Source organism: Triturus cristatus, chromosome 12 (genome assembly GCF_964204655.1).
Source record: "Triturus cristatus chromosome 12, aTriCri1.1, whole genome shotgun sequence".
Lineage (NCBI taxonomy): Eukaryota > Metazoa > Chordata > Amphibia > Caudata > Salamandridae > Triturus > Triturus cristatus.
In genome coordinates, this window is record NC_140595.1 from 759,674,502 (window position 1) to 759,695,602 (window position 21,101).

The following is a 21,101-nucleotide window of genomic DNA, read 5'->3' on the forward strand; positions in this document are numbered from 1 at the left end:
GTCCGGTTGAGTTAGGGGAGTGGATGGATAATAGCTGCCTGAAACTCAATGCTGGAAAAACAGAGGCACTGGTCGTAGGAATACAACCTACTATCTGGTCCACTGCCTGGTGACCAGATGTCCTTGGGCCAGTACCAATCCCTAAGCCAAAAGTTAAAATTATTTGCTTTTAGTTTGATGCCAACCTCTCTTTTGATAGCCAGGTGTCATGCCTGGAAGAAAAATGATTTGGTATTTTGAAAACACTGAGCAAAATCTAGAGTCTCCTTCCAGAGGTGAGCAACATCGGCCTCACCCAACTAGTCCACAACCCTACACACGTCAGAGGCCACATGCTAGGGCCCATCTTCAACTTCAGCGACCACATGAAGTACAGCCACAACACCAAACTCACTTGGACCGTCCACTTCAATGTCACTACACTTCCCTAAACTGTCCAGCAACCCCATCGCAGCTGTAAAAAAATCTCAGAGGCCATATGGATCAGCGCCCTCAACACCACTCACCTCAACCCCTCCAGCCGCTTGGACCAAAATGTTAGAAATTTCAGCACCTTGATCAAAAACTGTGCCAACAGCATCACCCCCATCGGCAACAACATACACAAAAGGTGTACCAAGCAGGTAAGCTGGTACACCAAGGACCTTAGAACTGCTAAACGCCATTGTAAACATCTTGAAAGGAGATAGTACATGAACAAAGACACCACCGACAGGACCTCCTTCAAGACTGACCTCAACTTCTACCATCAATAGCTGCAACAGTCTAAGAAACAAGCCCTAGCTTCATGCATCAAATCAAACTTCAACAACTACAAAGAAATCTTCAACATTGTCAAGCAATTCTCAAACCCCTAAGCTTCAACAAACTACATCACCCCCTCACAGGAAATCAGCAACAACCTTGCAAACCTCTTCCACAACAAGATTGTCAAAATCTTCAGGAACTTCAAACCCCAGCCCAAGCCCAGCGACTTCTTCAACCAACACAACTGCCCTACAACCACTGTAGGCAACCGATTGACCACATGAAACCAGCTTGACCCCCATGACACCATCTCCATCATGAACTCGGTCCACGCAGGGGCCTCCAGTGATTTGTGCCCATACTGCATCTTCTATCTAGGTGGAGCCAGGTTTAGCTATCAACTCACCATCCAGTTCACAACACATTGATGCCAAAGCCACCTTACCTGAAGACTGAAGCATGCAGAGGTCAACGTCCTACTAAAGAAACCATCTGCTGACCCCAGCGAGCTCAACAGCTACTGGCCCATCTCCCTGCTCTCATTTCCAGCCGAAGTCCTAGGAAAAGCCAACCAACAACTTACCACACATCTGAAATTGAACCATCTACTTGACTCTTCCCAATCTTGATTCCTCAGCAATCACAGTGCCGAAACAGCCCTAATTGCAGCCACCAAAAACATCCAAACGCTCCTTGACCGATGAGAGATGGCGGCACTGATCCTGCTAACCACTTTGTGGCATTCAACACAGTGTCTCACCACACGCTCATTGAAAGACTTCACAACATTGGCACCTAATGAGCTGCTCTAAGAAGGATAACATCATTCCTTACCAGAAGGATACAAAAAGTCCACCTACCACTGTTCACCTCTGAACCCAAAGAATTCATCTGTGGATTACCTCAAGGATGATCGCTCAGTCCCACCCTCTTCAGCATGTACATGAGACCTCTGGCCAACATCGTCAAAGGCCACGGACTTAACATCACATTCTAAGCCGACAAGACACAACTCATCTTCTCCCTCTGAAATGACTCCAGCAACTCCAGAACCAACTTCCACGACTACATGACCAGCGTCACCAATTTAATGAGGGTCAACTGCCTGAATCTCAACACAGACAATACAGAGGTTCTGATCTTCAGTAACAATAGCTCCCCATGGATCGCCTCCTGGTGGCCCACAGAACCCAAACCAAAACTGACCCGACTGGGTAGAAATCTAGGCATCATCCTGAACAACAAACTAACCATGTTGTCTAAGGTCAACCATGTCTCCTCATCTTGTTTCTCTCTGTGCAAGATCTTCAAATGGTTACCCGAAAGCTCAAGATGCACCATCACTCCAGCCCTCATCTCCAGTCGACTAGACTACGGCAATGCTCTCTACACATTAATCGCTGCCCACCAGACACCTCCTATCTGCTTCCCTTTCACTTACCTACAACCCCCACATCAAACTCAGCAGGAGCAGAGGTCAAAATTCTCCTACCTAGCAGCAGCGAAGTCAGAACAAACTTCCCTTACATCACCAGACCTCCACGTATTTACTGGAGTTCCAAAAGTTGCTAAAGATCTGGCTCTTTGACTGAACCACTAGACCTAGCCAGCACCAGGATACCCTCATGGGTGGCAAGCTGTGCTCTACAAATTGACTGATTGATTGATTGATTGATTGATTGATTGATTGATTGATTGATTGATTGATTGATTGATTGATTGATTGATTGGTCACATCCTCCAATGGCTGTGGTGGCTCATGAGGATAGGGATGGCAGTCCCTGTAAGGAACTGGATCACACATGGAAAAGGAAGAAAAGTGCGCTAGGATTGTTGGGAAACGGCTTGGGCTCGTCAGGTCCTGGCAAGCGGCCACACAGAGGACAGTCCCGGGATGGTGAGGCCATATACAGGTCGATTTCAGGGAGGCACAAACATACTTCACTCTCTAGCAATGCAACATGTGCAGGCTGCATCTTCTTGGCACTCTGTCTCAGGGCAAGCTACAATTCTTCTTCAACTCAATGGCTGAAGTCATGCCGCAAGTTTTTCCCTGGCAAAGATGCTCAAGTCATTCCACAATTTCTTCGTCACAGCCCAGGTCACTCTGCCTAGGATTAGAGCCTTAGCTTCTGGGACATTCATTTACATTACACAGCCAGAAACGTTAGGTCTAGAGACTGCTGCCTGCTGACCCCAGGGTACTCAGATTGCTCTCAGCAGCCATCTTCTTCTGGAATATTCCACCACAGTAGGGTCATGCTGCACCTCTCTATTCCTATAAAGTCACATCTACCACAAGTCTGCCATGTTCTGTTAATCTCTCAGCAGGCATGTTGGCTTGTAGGCACTTCAGTTGGATCTACAGGTCAGATGATCTTCTCTCATTACTGGGGAACTAGCTATCAGGCAAACCACAGCTTTAGTTGCACAGCAGTTCTCAGAGTACTCTGTGGAGCATTCCCTCCATTAGTCGTAGGGAACATGGATCTGGAAAAACAAATGAGGAGACAATGAGCCACACTTTTAGAGTGCAAAGTCAGGCAGGAGCTATGGATCCTCTGTCAGAACCGGTTTGGGGAAGTTCTTCTTTCAAGTTTACATTTCAGGATGCTCTCCAGAAACAGACTTTGAGTAGAGTGATGCCACTCACTGCAGGGTTGTCTGCAGCCTGAAGCACCAATAACAGAGGCACAAAGAGGTGTGAGTTTCTGCCCCCAGCTTTCATCAGCCAGGCTAGACTGAAAGAGGGATCAGGGATATATATGTAAGGCTGTGCCTCACCTAGAAACTCCACTTCACCTTGTATACCAAAGCCTACAGTCCCATCTTTCACCCCCAACATCTACCAAATGGCAGTGATTCAGGGAGACTAATCAGAAACTACTTGTTTGCAAAACACCAAAGCCAATATCAAAACGAGCCTTGTTTCCTATCCTCTTACTTTAGTGGCTAGGTGTCCACCCTCCAGCTTCAGGAAAGCTCACACATGCACCATGCACAACATATACTTGGGATGTTAGCTCTATTATCTGGGTAAGCGAACAGAGGCGTAACTTTATATGAGTGGGTCAGTCAGCCTTCACTCCCATTTTGGAGGACTGCCCAGCCCTGTGTGCACACACCTGATTAGCAAAAACCAAAGGAAATGATGGACGGAGTGTTGAACATTGCAAACACTCACCCCCAGTCAACTGATCTGGGTTTAATCCATCACCGTTCTTTAGCCCACTCTGCCACCCCAGTTCAGACATGGCCATATGCAAATCAGTCTGACCCTGTGCCTCATGGGAACAGTCCAACCCGAACTGCCAAGCCATGTCTTCCCTGGACCGGAAACAAGCTTCCTAGGACCGGTTTCTGGCATTTCAGCCGTCTTAAGCCAGGCTTGCTTGAATCCAGTGGCAAAGTGAGCAAGGGACTTACATCTGAGCATACACTGCCAACTTATGGCGAACAAAGCAAAAATCAAAGGAAATGATGGACAGAGTGTTGAACATTGCAAGCACTCGCCCCCAGTCAACTGATCTGGGTTTAATCCATCACCGTTCTTTAGCCCACTCTGCCACCCCAGTTCAGACATGGCCATATGCAAATCAGTCTGACCCTGTGCCTCATGGGAACAGTCCAAACTGGAAACAAGATTCCTAGGGCCGGTTTCTGGCATTTCAGCCATCTTCAGCCAGGCTTGCTTGAATCCAGTGGCAAAGTGAGCAAGGGACTCACGTCTGAGCATACCCTGCCAACTTATGGCGAACAAAGCAAAAACCAAAGGAAATGATGGATGGAGTGTTGAACATTGCAAGCACTCGCCCCCAGTCAACTTATCTGGGTTTAATCCATCACCGTTCTTTAGCCCACTCTGCCACCCCAGTTCAGACATGGCCATATGCAAATCAGTCTGACCCTGTGCCTCATGGGAAGAGTCCAGCCTGAACTGCCAAGCCATGTCTTCCCTGGACCGGAAACAAGCTTCCTAGGACTGGTTTCTGGCATTTCAGCCGTCTTCAGCCAGGCTTGCTTGAATCCAGTGGCAAAGTGAGCAAGGGACTCACGTCTGAGCATACCCTGCCAACTTATGGCGAACAAAGCAAAAACCAAAGGAAATGATGGACGGAGTGTTGAACATTGCCATCACTCACCCCCAGTCAACTGACCTGGGTTTAATCCATCACCGTTCTTTAGCCCACTCTGCCACCCTAGTTCAGACATGGCCATATGCAAATCAGTCTGACCCTGTGCCTCATGGGAACAGGCCAGCCCGAACTGCCAAGCCATGCCTTCTCTGGACCGGAAACAAGCTTCCTAGGACCAGTTTCTGGCATTTCAGCCGTCTTCAGCCAGGCTTGCTTGAATCCAGTGGCAAAGTGAGCAAGGGACTCACGTCTGAGCATACCCTGCCAACTTATGGCGAACAAAGCAAAAACCAAAGGAAATGATGGACGGAGTGTTGAACATTGCAAACACTCACCCCCAGTCAACTGATCTGGGTTTAATCCATCACCGTTCTTTAGCCCACTCTGCCACCCCAGTTCAGACAGAGCCATATGCAAATCAGTCTGACCGTGTGCCTCATTGGAAGAGTCCAGCCTGAACTGCCAAGCCATGTCTTCCCTGGACCGGAAACAAGCTTCCTAAAACCGGTTTCTGCCATTTCAGCCGTCTTCAGCCAGGCTTGCTTGAATCCAGTGGCAAAGTGAGCAAGGGACTCACGTCTGAGCATACCCTGCCAACTTATGGCAAACAAAGCTGAAACCAAAGGAAATGATGGACGGAGTGTTGAACATTGCAAACACTCACCCCCAGTCAACTGATCTGGGTTTAATCCATCACCGTTCTTTAGCCCACTCTGCCACCCCAGTTCAGACATGGCCATATGCAAATCAGTCCGACCCTGTGCCTCATGGGAACAGTCCAGCCCGAACTGCCAAGCCATGTCTTCCCTGGACCGGAAACAAGCTTCTTAGGACCGGTTTCTGGCATTTCAGCCATCTTCAGCCAGGCTTGCTTGAATCCAGAGGCAAAGTGAGCAAGGGACTCACGTCTGAGCATACCCTGCCAACTTATGGCGAACAAAGCAAAAACCAAAGGAAATGATGGACGGAGTGTTGAACATTGCAAACACTCACCCCCAGTCAACTGATCTGGGTTTAATCCATCACCGTTCTTTAGCCCACTCTGCCACCCCAGTTCAGACATGGCCATATGCAAATCAGTCTGACCCTGTGACTGATGGGAACAGTCCAGCCCGAACTGCCAAGCCATATCTTCCCTCGACCGGAAACAAGCTTCATAAAACCGGTTTCTGCCATTTCAGCCGTCTTCAGCCAGGCATGCTTGAATCCAGTGGCAAAGTGAGCAAGGGACTCACGTCTGAGCATACCCTGCCAACTTATGGCGAACTGGATTCAAGCAAGCCTGGCTGAAGATGGCTGAAATGCCAGAAACCGGTCCTAGGAAGCTTGTTTCCGGTCCAGGGAAGACATGGCTTGGCAGTTCGGGCTGCACTGTTCCCATGAGGCACAGGGTCAGATTGATTTGCATATGGCCATGTCTGAACTGGGGTGGCAGAGTGGGCTAAAGAACGGTGATGGATTAAACCCAGATCAGTTGACTGGGGGCGAGTGCTTGCAATGTTCAACACTCCATCCATCATTTCCTTTGGTTTTTGCTTTGTTCGCCATAAGTTGGCAGGGTATGCTCAGACGTGAGTCCCTTGCTCACTTTGCCACTGGATTCAAGCAAGCCTGGCTGAAGATGGCTGAAATGCCAGAAACCGGCCCTAGGAATCTTGTTTCCGGTTTGGACTGTTCCCATGAGGCACAGGGTCAGACTGATTTGCATATGGCCATGTCTGAACTGGGGTGGCAGAGTGGGCAAAAGAACGGTGATGGATTAAACCCAGATCAGTTGACTGGGGGCGAGTTCTTGCAATGTTCAACACTCTGTCCATTATTTCCTTTGGTTTTTGCTTTGTTCGCCATAAGTTGGCAGGGTATGCTCAGATGTAAGTCCCTTACTCACTTTGCCACTGGATTCAAGCAAGCCTGGCTTAAGACAGCTGAAATGCCAGAAACCGGTCCTAGGAAGCTTGTTTCCGGTCCAGGGAGGACATGGCTTGGCAGTTCGGGCTGGACTGTTCCCATGAGGCACAGGGTCAGACTGATTTGCATATGGCCATGTCTGAACCGGGGTGGCAGAGTGGGCTTAAGAACGGTGATGGATTAAACCCAGATCAATTGACTGGGGGCGAGTGCTTGCAATGTTCAACACTCCGTCCATCACTTCGTTTGGTTTTTGCTTTGTTCGCCATAAGTTGGCAGGGTATGCTCAGACGTGAGTCCCTTGCTCACTTTGCCACTGGATTCAAGCAAGCCTGGCTGAAGACGGCTGAAATGCCAGAAACCGGTCCTAGGAAGCTTGTTTGCGGTCCAGGGAAGGCATGGCTTGGCAGTTCGGGCTGGACTGTTCCCATGAGGTACAGGGTCAGACTGTTTTGCATATGGCCATGTCTAAACTGGGGTGGCAGAGTGGGCTAAAGAACGGTGATGGATTAAACCCAGATCAGTTGACTGGGGGCGAGTGCTTGCAATGTTCAACACTCTGTCCATCATTTCCTTTGGTTTTTGCACACACCTGATTAGCCTTGGCCTAAAGCCAAAATAAAAAATCAGGTTTTACCAGATACACACTGTCGGGAACTCAGAGCAACCAATACGTTTATGTAGCATTTCCATCCTTTCTCTTCACTGGAGTTCTATCTGTTAAGCCCAGACCTGAGGACTCGGCTCATGCTTTACATAATTCTACAGCACAAACCAAATACACACTAGCAGAAGGAATTTGGATATATTTGAGCACGCCTTTCACAATGCATTCTACCTTACTATAATTTGCTCAGAGTTCCATAAGAAAGTTATGTCTAATGTATTTTAACAAAAGTGTAATTTCACCCTTTTTGATGGCACGTTGAACGGAACTCAGTCCAAATGCATTTACAATCAACTTGTGGCTCCCGTCCAAACAGGTAGATTACATTTGCTCCTCTCTGACCAGGAACAATAATACTTCCAAGGATGAATGCATCTCAAAGATATATCTCCATAGGCCTGAAGTACATTAACCCTCAAATGATATCAGGACCAATATTCCATATTCAAATGCAGTGTAACATATTGTGCCTAGCATACAGTGGCATGGGAATTATCACCAGAATACTGTTTCAGTTATGATTTAGGATTAACAAAGCATACATTAACATGAGGAAAATACTGCCACAACAACACTTTTGCATCAGGAGGTAAAATGGATCCAGATAAATGGTCAAAAATACTTTTAAGAATGCGGCTCCAGAAGCAAATGTAACCAGTATGCTCTATTGGGCGTAGTTGCGTATTTACTTACTATTCATGTAATGCAGTGCTGCAAGACAAGTTACTGTGCTTCGTTGCATGTATGGGAGAGAGCTTAAAAGCACCATAACTAACAAGAAATCATGTTCTTTAGCTCTCTCCCTGCTTGATAGTGCAAGGGTGCCTGCATTGTAGGCAGGATTGTTTATTGTGTAGAAGGGACACAAAAACAATGCTTAAAGGCGTTTTCCTCTTTCTATGTGGGCTGCAGAATTCTGCAGAAGTAACGAGGAGAAGTAAAGATATTTCTCCTCATTATTCCTGCTTCGGGATGTATAGCTTTTTGATGCATTCCCAAGTTTACAAGTCTTGATTCTCGGAATGCCCAAAATCAATGAGTGAATGCATGGGAGTGCATGCTTCACCCAAGTAATGCCTCCCATACGCAAAGTCCTGCAAGCCTGCTCTTTGCGCTGCCTTGAATTACTTTGCATTTACTAAACCATGCAAAGCCATGCAAGGTGACATTCTGTGGGTTAGAAAATGGCAAAAATTACTTTTAGTCAGGACCATGCCATACAACTGACACAACCCCAGTGCCAAACCTTAGTAAACATCCCCCTTAATTGTACCCCTATGCTCCTTGCAGCTGTGATCAATCATGTTCCTGATCCTTTAAATGCTTGTATCCATTGTTTTAGTAAGGTTGGAGTATGTTTACACCCAGAGCTATTTATTATCCAAGGTGAAAACATTGACTACAAAGTGACAAGATGCGCAGATGATGTAAATTTTCTTAGGAATAGAGCTTTAAAAGTATGTAGCCTATATCAGAACGTTAACATTTTTAGTAGCTACAAACAAACAGAGTCAATTATATGTTACTGACCTTTCTTTGAACTGCTTGTCCTAGGTTTGTCTTTCAGAATTACCAATGGCTTCAGGCCATGATGTTCGCCATTGAGGAGATTAACGGCAACCCTGACTTCCTACCCAATGTCACCATAGGCCTCCAGATCTACGATTCTTGTTTAGAACCAACAGAGGCCCTCCAGGGGACCCTGTGGATGTTGACTGGAAAGCAAAGTCATATTCTGAACTACCACTGGCAGTGGGATGGTCGTCTTGCTGGAATCATTGGGGATGCTGGCTCCTCGTGTTCAATCCTCATGGCACATGTGCTAGGCCTCTACAGATACCCTCAGGTAATCGTGGCAACGCACCCCATCAAGATGTGCATATTCATGTAGACTTAAGACCAGATTGGTGCTCTTAATTTGAAACAATATCTGCACATACCTTCATTTACAAGAGTAAACTCCTCATGTCCCATTACCTAGAAATTGTAATTTTATTAATGAGCAAATCTGCTCACAAGAGTGAGATATTAGAATAAATCTAGCTCTGCCACGGCACCGGTGGATCCAATCATACCCTTCTCTACTGATTCCACTTGGAGTCCACCTCTCCCCAATCCGCTTCAGATCTTCTACCTGAACACCTGATCCATGGTTAAACAGCAGGTCGATATTTTCCATTTATTGGACTTTAACAACCCCGATATTTTGTTTTTAGCTGAGACATGTTGAAGTACTGGGAATTTTAAGCCCAGCGGTGCAGGGGAACACACCCTATGACTTTCGGGTTCTTCCTGTTTCAGACCTACAGAAACACAGAGTCTTCTGGGTGAAGTCAAAGATCAGTTTATTGGCTGCAGACCAATTACAGGCGTCCTAGAAGTACAACAGCGTGTATGTTCTCAGGAGACTGCTGAAAATCACAGAAACGGGCTTCTCCTTAAATATAAAATATCATGCTTCAGGCACACATTCCTTGGTTTTACGATATGGCCATATACATGTATACATTTCAAACGAAAAGGCAGAGTCATGATGACCATCCCACATTCCAGTTAAGCCAGCCCGCAATTATTTACCCAGCAAGGCTCAGATCCCACATCAGATATCGATAGGCCCCAATAAACATGAGCATCTCCTGTTTGGAAAACAAGCCATAAAGCAGGAACAGTCAGGTGTGAAAGAGATTAGCTGGAGGCTTGTGTAGGATGAAAAGACTTTATGGTGTGTCAAGCCCTGATGCTAATCACAGGTGGCCAGAGGACGGGGAGCTCGTGAGACCGGACTGACCTGGGGCAGCGGAGCCAAGCTGCCCAGGTCACCGAGAAGTCAAAGGAAAGCACATGTGCTCTAAAAGGCCCGTATTTGCTTCATGATATGTAGCCTATGTGAGGGCAACCATAAGATGGCCACCGCTCCAAGATGGAACCCACGTAGTGATGTATAATAACGTATACACAGTGCATTCATAGCTAAAACGTTATACAAAGCACTTGTACATACCGCATTGACCATTCGCGGTTCGCTAATACCGGGATAGACAGGGGTAGGGCCCTGCCTCCTACGCGGTCCCAAATTGCTAAGTACGACAATGTTTATCAGAGGTGGCATCCCCAGATTTTCTTGCTGCCCTCCAGGTAAGCTACTATATTCTGCCTAATCATCAGCTTCCTGGTAAAACTGGAGGCGGCATAGCAGTCACTATAAAGAAGCATTTAATGGTTTCTAGTCTCACACCACTAGACATTCCATTGACTGACAGCCTTGTTATAAAGCTTGACTCCTCAACCTACTCCTTAATCTGAATTTTAGTATATAGGCCCCCAGACCACATGCCTCTCTAGCAGAATGGATCTCTCCACTAATAATTAAGTTTGCAAACATCTTAATCTTAGGAGATTTCCATTATTGGGCAATGAGGACACTGTGGTCAATTATCCCTTGGTTTCACTGAACTGCTTTGCAGCTTAAACCTTACCCAACATGTGTCGTCATCCACTCATAATAAGGGTCATGTCTTGGATCAAGCCTGGACCACAAACCTTTCTATCTGCCCGATATCCATATTGCTATGCACATAGTCTGACCATTCCCTAATCAAATTCCTACTTACTGATGTGACTCTGTCCAAGTCCCAACCAAGTGCTGGCAATCCCTCCAGAAATTGGGCCCAGGTCACTATTCTTTTTGCAGCTCCTTCTTTAACTCCTTGCCTGGCACAATTGGCAGTTGTGAGAGACTTAAGGAAGGAATCGGGAAATGGTTAACAAGTGCCAGTGATGTTCATGCTCCTCTATGGAGTGCCATACCTCCAGGTGCCACAATGCCCTTTAAAATGGTTCTCTGATGACTTAAGGTTAAGCTAAATTAGAACTGCGATGTGCTGAACCCAATTGGTGAAAAAACGACTCTTCTGACAAAAAAGCAACTTACTTGGCACTTCTCAAACAGTACAAAAGACTCATTATATGAGCCAAATCAGCCTTCTTTTCAGACAAAATTACCAAGTCCAACCAATAGGCCCAAGCAAATCTTCAACATTGTAGCTGAACTGTCTAACCCTGATTGAGTGACTCCTACTATCACTCACTCTCAGAATTTAAGTAAAGTCCTTAATTCTTCCTTTATTAATAAGATTACTAACATCAAAGCCATCATCCTCTCTAGTCCTTCACCCTTGGCTACATCTGCACAGACTGCAACTTAGCCATAATGCATGTTCTGCCCGCCATCAACCAGGTGCGTTTTGTGGACCTTTTGAGTAAAGTGAAATCGGGCCCTCCAAATGATCCCTGCACTCCTGATGTCCTTAAAAATGTCTTTATTCGCGTCTCTGATCTCGCCCTATCCCTTCTCAACAAGTAAATGAGAAGTAGTTGGGTCACTACCTCCTTCAAGGAGGCAATAGTGGTTTCTCTACTGAAGAAAGTCAGTGACAAATCATCCATTTAAAACAATTGCCATCCTATTTTTCTGCTTCCATACCTGGCAAACGTATTGGAGGCTCTTGTGGCCGACTTCATCTCCTCTTTTGAGGAGGAAACTAATTTTCTTGATTCCCACCATGCAGGCTTTCAACCAGCCCATTCCTCTGAGATGGTTATTCTCTCAGTGGTGGAAGATCTACACCAAGCAGCCGACAGGGACACCACCCAGAGTCTGGTGCTTCTTGACCTTTCAGTGGCATTTGACATGGCTGACCATGACAACTTGGTGGACAGTTGAGGAAATATGAATTTTGTGATCAGTTATGTCCCCTATCGTAGACCCCAACGGCTCCATGTGCATGCTATAAGTACATGTATGTTCCCTCCTGCTCCAGTTTTGAGGACGCAAATATATGTGCGTCCACCGTCAACATGTCCTCTTTCAGATCCGCCATGAATGGGTCAGATATTCCATTCCTAAGTATGAAAGGCCAACGACTTTATGTGGTTCACTTTCCACATTTTACAGATTCAGGCGAGTAGGCCCGAATTCTGTCATCAAGCCTTTTCCTGCCTTCTGCCTCTGAAAGCTCCAGTCTGAGCCTGCATCTGTATCCATGAACTTTGTCCTACTCCCTGCGCGGCTAACGGTGCCTGATCCAGCCAGTCGCCTGCCAAAAACTGTATTTCACCTTCAAGATTATCTCCTCCACTCCTCATCCGATGCATTCCCGTCTAGTAGTTTAGGTAAACATTCCTCCAGCTACCGTGCAAAGGGCCAGGCCTCGCTGCCCTCATACAAGTAATTCATAGCCCCGTTACCATGGAATATTCCTACCCCCTCGCATCTAGTGTAGACACTTAGACGCTTGTACACGCACTAACAGTCAGTATAGAATAGATTCTATCCTAGAGACCTCTCCTTTTGGATAACACAGTTCTTTAAACATAGGATATTAGATATGATTTGGGATTAGGTTGACATAACCCCAGACTTCTGTCTCCACATGTAGAGCTAAATGTCAAGTCTCCTTCACCCTCTAGTTGCACGTCAATCACACGTCATGCGGCTGCGCGCGCATCTTTGCCAAATATTTCTGCTGACATTGCAGGATTCTCTTATGGATCCACCCACTTGTGACATCATGTATGATGACGTTTATTAAATTACGCCCATAAGACCGCCTCTATTAGCTACGTATGCACCTTTTATCTATACTATCAGCTGTTACGCCTCTTGCATCTGTTTCACTGTAATGTATTTTCCATAAAACTGCTTATCTGTCAATAATGTATGCCCTTCCTTCCTGAACTTTCGTGGTGATGGAATAGAATGCCTACAATTCGAATTGTATTCCTTTGTACAGGAATAAAGCCTTTTAAAACCTCTAATACCACGGATTCTGCCTCTTATATTTACTGAGTTATTCTTAATAGACTTTACCGCATAGAAAAATAGTACCGGTAACGAAATATTTACCACATAAATTGGCGCCCGAACAGGGACACTTTCTCATCTCACGCGCCGGTGGTGCGTTGCAGGCCCGGTCTCCTGCCACAGCTGAACGGACAAAAACGCGTACTTGCAGGATTTCCTTTATCTCCCTCCGGCCAAGCGGGGACGACTGAGGCTGCGATCAACACCCAGACGAGGCGGTGAGAAGTGCGAAGTATCCCGACCAGAGCCTAGCTGAGAGAGCAAGATCCGAGGTATACAGAGACCCGCCAGGTTCCGAAGTTCCGAGTCCAGTCGAGTCGAGTCCAGTCCGGTCCAGTTTCAGTTCCGTTCCGAGGCCTTCCGTTCCGAGCTACCCGGTGAGTACCATTACCGGGGAGGCATTTAACGTGCACATAGTCTGTGCCGGTCAAGACGGGTTTGGGTACACAAATCCGGTCTGCACTGTTTTAGCAGTGTATCTGTACTGTTTAGCAGTATATATAGTATGTCTTGCATATAAATAAGTACTATTTAGTGTTAGTATTATGTCAGTAACTAGTTTTCTATTAGTTATCATTGTTCGTAAAACTGTTAAGTGTTAAACGTTTTAAATACGTTCTATATATTGTGGTGTGAATGACTGTTCATTATTGTGTCCCTTGTATAAAGTGTGTTCTAGTAATAAGGTCTAAAAATGCCGCTCTTTTCGAAACTAAGACAGATCAAAACTAGAAAAAGTGTACTCGAAGAAGCTGTTCCCATCCCACCTAGGGACACTCCAGGGTACTTTATGTATCATAAGCATGGCCTAGATGCCGTATTATTTCTTGATTTATGGGTGGACTACACCAAAGAATTACCAGAGAGTCAGAGATGGCCCGCAGCGGGGACCTGGGATGCAGATTGCATCATGAGAGTAGAAGAAGAATTATGGAAAAAGAAAGCCAGACAGTCACAGAAAGATGCCATTGAATTATGGCGTAAAGAATCATATAGACGTACAGAAAAAGCACTCAGACAGGAAGAGAAAGGTAGAGAGAATTCAAACAAAACCCGAGAAAATCTATTACTTGAGGAAGGTACCCGAGTAAAATCAGAACAAGTAGATAGACAAAGAAACGCTCTTATGAATGGTATGTATCCTCTTCTGGCCGAAGGGTTACCTAAGGCTACCCCGGAAATACCAAAAGACTTAACTCCTCCATTGCTCCCGATAAAAGCACATCCCAAAGCACATCCCAAAACAGCAAAAGACGTTTTCCTTTCCTCCTATTTAGATGACGCAGCTCCCGAGTATGCTAATGCCATACCACCAACACCGCTTGCCGATGGTGTTCAACACCAAGAGCACCCGTCTGTATCCCCGCAACTACAAACTCCTACACAAGTTCCAACAGGCCCGTCCGTTTCTACAGTTTTTCCCGCATCTACAATCTCTATTCTACGCCCAACGAATCCTTTCGTGCCTAGCACCTCAGATGGTGCTACAGGAGGTACGACAGACATGTTTGCCACCCCGCCGCGAAATAAACAGACCCTTAGAGATTTAGCACTCCAACGTACACCCCAACTAGCGACATCCGACATGTTTAAAGAACAGCTTGTGGATTGTAGATACGACCCAGTACCAGGTAGACAGGATAAATTGCTCATATCATCAGTACGTATAAGACGAGCTACATTATATTTAATGACAATACCAGGAATGGGTGAACACCTAGACGAAATATATCGCTTTGTCCAAACAGGGCAAGGTCCAGAAAGTATTAACGAAGCTATGGAATACCAGAAAGTGGATGTCCAAAGACAACTACTACGTTTTTTCATAAATTGTGTAATCAGGAATCAAGACAGACCTGGGGCAGATCACGATACCATGCAAAGACTTGCCAAATGGGGTCAGAACATATCCGAAGAGAAACATGATAGACAGGCGTGTATAATCGCCATGTGTCGAAAGATCCGCAAGGAAGTAGAACGAATACATAAAGAGAGACGAGAAACAGACAGAGTAGAATCAGAAGAAGAGGAGGAGCAAGAATCAGAACAATTAGATACGATAGCTTATGTAGGTAGAGGAAGACCCCATAATAATACCAGAGGTTCTAACGACCCGATACGTCCAATACGTCCAGAATATAATAGACATTTTCCAAACCCTATGTTAAATACAAAATCCCCTGAACACTTATTCCAAGCCGCTGATAAATTACTCCGAGAACGAAGGGGGTACCACATGCTCGATTCCATGGACGAACAAGAATTAGCCAGGTCAGCAGTACAATGGGCTGACAGTCCCGGCGAATACAATGATGATGTACTTGCACACACGTTTCTGAATCTAGACCCATATGAACAGCGTTTAGCTAGTATATACATGATTCAACACCTCCTTATATTATATAAAAGCCAACACTCCGATCCAGGACCCTTACCTGACATATTGACAGAACTACTCACGAATATATGGAGAGGGTCAGGTACTGATTTGATTAAGGAAATTCTAGAATCCCGAAACCAATATTTAAATTTCGTATGCCCAGAACACGTCTCAGTTCCCATTATGGGAAGAAAAATGTATCACATAGATAGACAGAACCCGTTACGCGAAGTGCACCCAATCAGAGGTGCCGGTGATAATTTTACACGCGTGTTTGTGTACACGCCTATAACTAAACTGGAATTATTAGAAATGAAGAAAGTAGTACCCAGCCATGACAAGGACCCAGCAGGTTTCCACCGTGAGATAAAAGACATGTTACTCATGGGAGAGTATACCTACCCCGATATTATGAAAATATTAAAAGTCCTATTACCCGCCGGTATTTATGAGAAACTCAAAGAAAAGGAATGGGAGGTGGGAGACCAAAAGATAGATTGGACAGCATTAGAAAACGAAGAAAAGGCCAGAGCTGCAGGAGCAGGGCTTGGGGAAAAGACTACAGCACTAGCAGGATTACTAATACAGGTACTGCCACGTTTATTAACTACGAAAAAGGAAGACTGGGGTGCAATCTCAGCCTGTAAACAAAAACCAGATGAAGACACTAGTGATTTCTATTCCCGATTTGAAAAATGTTTTAGTATAAATAGTGGCATAAAAGCCAGTAGTGAGTCATATCCACATCTGTTTGTGACAAAATTAGTTGAAAATTCTCTGCTGCAAGTTAAGAATAGAGTATTGAAATTCGAAAGTACCTGGCAAGGTAATACCCCATCACAGATGCTACAGATGTTACAATATCACCACAATAGAATTAGAGAAGAACAAGAACACGAACAAAGACGTATGAAAGATACAAAAATGAAAATGCTTGTTGCACAGTCAGTTCCAGCCGATAGTCATCAAAAGGGTGATTCCGCAGGTCCTGCGAAAGGGACATGCAACTATTGTAAACAACCAGGTCATTATATACACGATTGTCCAGTCCTGAAACATAATATTGCCACAGGTAGAACGCATGAGAGACCACGTCCACCTAGACAGGATCAGAATCAACAACAAATACCTCAGCATGCACAACCTAGGTTAGCTCCGCAACAATTAGCTCCGCAACAGGCAGCTCCACAACAGATTGTAGCACCACCACAAGCGCAGCCTATTGCTGCAACACAAGCAACAACACAACAGATGTATCAGTATGCACAAACAGATTATCCCGATTATCAGCGATACTCATGAGATAGCCTAAAGAGGGAAGTTGGCTTACCCCTTATTGAGGTTCCTGTAGACCAAGAGGGACCTTATGTACATAGTGAATTATTAGGGGAAGACAGAAAGTTTTTACTTGATACAGGGGCAAGCAGAACAACTATAAGACGCAGTGAAGTTCCAGGGGCACCCCTCTCAGGCTCACAAAATATTTCCCTTGGATTCTCAGGAAAACCTATAATTAATGATGTAACACAACCTCTTCCACTTACAGTCGGTCCATTGACACGTACTACAGATTTATTGCTTACTAAATCATGTCCAGAAAACTTGTTAGGTATAAAAACATTGAAAGCTCTAGGAGCCATAATATGTTGTTCTCCGGAAGGAGTACGACTATTTTTACGTGACTTTAAAGGTCACTACGTATCCAGAGACATGGATCACCGACTGCAGAATTTACCTACACATTTATGGGCACAAGGCCCCACTGATGTTGGTTGCATGAACATTACACCATATCGAGTTACACTGAAAACAGGAATAGTACTACCACGAATGAGACAATACAAGTTACCACCAGATGCTGTAGTGGCTTTACTACAAATCATTGACGAGCTCATTGCACAAGGAGTGGTTGTCGAAACAGACTCCAATGTATGCAATTCCCCGATAATTCCGATTCTTAAAAGAACGGATCCAAAAACACCACCAGTATATCGATTAGTTATTGATCTGCGCGAATTAAATAAATGTATTATACCACAATACCCTGTGGTCCCAGATATCTCTTCATTACTCACAGCTATTGACTCAGAAGCAACGTTTTTCACTGTAATTGATCTCAAGAATGCTTTTTTTAGTGTCCCAATCGATCCGGAAAGTCAATATCTGTTCGGTTTTAGTTTAAATGGACGAAGCTTTAAATTCACACGCGCACCTCAAGGATTTACAGAAAGCCCCAGCATCTATAGCCAAGCACTGAAACGAGAACTTGACAGTATCCACATGCCAGTTAACACTGCCTTGCTTCAATATGTCGATGATCTGCTGATCACCGCCCGAAGCGAACCTGAATGTGAAACAGCGTCACTGACGGTTTTAAAATTTCTGGCCGACAAGGGGCACAAGGTGTCCCCTTCCAAGCTGCAGTTCTGTGTCCAGCGAGTTGTTTACCTTGGGCACTCGCTGTCCAAGGAGGGAAGGCAGCTTACATCCGACCGCATCCAGTTAATTGCTAACATGCCACCACCCAAGACACAAAAGGGGGTGCGGGCTTTTATAGGCCTCACTTCATACTGTAGGCAGTGGATCCCTCAATATGCATTTCTAGCAAAACCTCTCATCCAGTTGACAACACAGGAGGCAGCCACATCGACTGTCCTCCCTTGGACTCAAGAACATACACATGCCTTTGAAAGCTTAAAGAAAGCTTTATGCCAAGCACCTGTCCTAGCAACACCATGTTACAGTAAACAGTTTACACTCTTTGTTACAGAACGCGAAGGTACTGCCTTGTCAGTACTCACTCAGGAACAAGCAGGATCACACAAACCATGTGCTTATTTCTCTAGTACATTAGATCCAGTAGCTCAGGCACTTCCTGCGTGCCTGAAATCAGTGGCAGCAACAGCTTTAGCAATCAGACAAAGCGATGCCATAGTGTTAGGACATCAATTGACAGTACAAGTACCACACGCAGTAGAGGTTCTTTTGAACCGCACACAAACACAACACTTGACTATAGCAAGACTCACCGGTTACGAATTAACATTGTTTCAGCCACATATAGAAATCAGACGTTGTAATACGTTAAATCCTGCCACACTGTTACCAGTAGGCGGAACAGATCCATTGGCACATGATTGTGTCGAAGTCATTACTATCACGACGAAACCCAGACAAGACTTGACAGATATCCCTTTGTCACATCCAGACTTAACATTATATGTAGATGGGTCATGTATGAGAACAAGTACAGGAGAGTTAGTGGCCGCTTACGCAGTCACAACAGACACTGAAGTCATTGAAACAAACTGTATTAACACTTTGTCAGCTCAAGCAGCAGAGCTCATCGCTCTAACACAAGCCTGTATTCAAGCCACAAATAAAAAAGTCAATATTTACACAGATTCACGTTATGCATTCGGAGTCGTCCATGACTTCGGCGTACTGTGGCGAGAGAGAGGTTACTTAACTTCTCACGGTGCCCACATCCAACACGGACCCCTCATTCAAGCCCTATTAGACGCGATTCATCTACCTACTGCAATATCGATTATGAAATGCAAAGCCCATACAAAGGTTACCGATATCATTTCTCAGGGTAATGACCTAGCTGACAGAACAGCTAAACAGACTGCTCAGAATCAGACTCACACAACTGACATGACAAAGACAATAGTTCCGACACCAACACATTGCATGACAGTTAAGGATCCCGCCCTTGATGTAATTGACATACAGACACATGCTACACCAGAAGAAATAAAGAAATGGACTGAATTAGGAGGGATCCAAACGGATCAGGGATGGATGATGAAGGAAAAATCTATATGGTTTCTTCCCGACTCAATGGTCCAAGTCATCATTAACACAATACATAGTCCAGCGCACCTAGGAGAAAAAGCTATGCTAGACAGCATTCAACACATTTGGTTCAACAAACACTTGCGAGCCGCAGCTAAACAAAAAGTTCGTACCTGTATGATATATTGTCAGTTTAATCCAGGTAAAAGCATCCCCGTAGAGCAGGGTGGATTTCAAACTCCCGATCATGCTTTTGAAGTCCTCCAGATGGATTATATCCAGATGGAACGATGTCGAGGATTCAAATATGTTCTCGTAGTTGTCTGTGCTCTTTCCCGTTGGACAGAAGCATACCCGGTTTCAGATTACACTGCCCCGACTACTGCCAAACAGTTAGTTCGAGAATTCTTCCCACGGTACGGTTTACCACGTGTTGTCTACTCAGATAACGGCCAGCCGTTCTCATCCGAACTAATGAAACACGTTTCCCTTTTATTAGGCTACCAATGGAAATTCCACTGTGTCCGACATCCCGAGGCGGCAGGTCTCGTGGAACGCCATAATCAAACTCTGAAAATTAGATTGTCCAAAATATGTAGGGAAAAAGGAGTCGATTGGATAGTAGCCTTACCAGTTGCGCTCTTTTACATGAGAATGGTAGCACATTCTCGAACAGGGCTATCCCCGTACGAGGTGATCTTCGGTAGACCACCAAATATGTGGGGGACGCCTATACCTCGCAAAATCACTGATGTTGACTGTAATATGCTGACAGATTACCTGGCTTCCTTGATGTCTGCACTACAATCTTGTCGTTCACAGGTATCCGCAGCTTTTCCCGACAATACTGAGGTGAAGCCCCATGACGTGGTTCCTGGGGACCTGGTGCTGGTCAGGAATTTTGACCGGAAGACCCAACTGGATCCTAGGTGGAAGTCACCGAAGTTGGTTCTACTCACCACAAGGACAGCCGTGAAAATCGAGGGACGGAAAGGGTGGTTGCACTCGAGTCATATCAAGAATTTTTATGGACTACCATCCAGTGTAGATACTCAACCCTGTATTCCCTCACAGACAGACTCAAAGCTCCCCTTGGCTGAATTAACAAAACCAGAACTTTACAAACTAAAATTGAGGTCTAGTAAGTCAGACAATTTGATTGTTTAAGTCCTCTCCAAGGTGAATCGGTTGAATTTGTCTCTGACATGTATCCTCTAGACCGGAATAGAGAAAGAAATCATCAGATGCAGCTCAAGAAGCATGCGTATTGTAAATCATTTCGTAGTCACTGCACAGTAACATTATTAATTTTGTTTTCTCTAAGTCTTCTGATCATCATTGTCAGCATCCTATTGCACATGTATTACCCTATTCTTAAACGTGCTTACAATGTAACTGCAGAACATTCTTTTAGCGAATTACCTCCGCATGAGTTGTCCTATAGATTTGCGCTGCGCAACAACACATTCATTAGTATGTTACATCATTCCCATCAAACCAGCAATGCCACAAATTGTTGGATATGCGGCCGACTCCCTCCCTATCAGAACTATAAGGGAGTTTTGCCCCTTTTTCCCTATCCGTTCACACACAATGGCT

General features: G+C 45.3%; 1 protein-coding gene across 1 annotated transcript in view; it reads left to right on the forward strand.

Moving 5' to 3' along the window:
* Positions 1-1,816: 1,816 nt before the first annotated feature.
* Positions 1,817-21,101, forward strand: part of LOC146782733 (extracellular calcium-sensing receptor-like) — a 32,691-nt gene continuing 13,406 nt past the window's right edge. Inside the window, exons 1-2 of the mRNA XM_085637215.1 lie at positions 1,817-2,253; positions 9,013-9,304. Coding sequence (XP_085493341.1) covers positions 1,817-2,253; positions 9,013-9,304 — 729 coding nt within the window. The remainder of the gene's footprint in view (positions 2,254-9,012; positions 9,305-21,101) is intronic.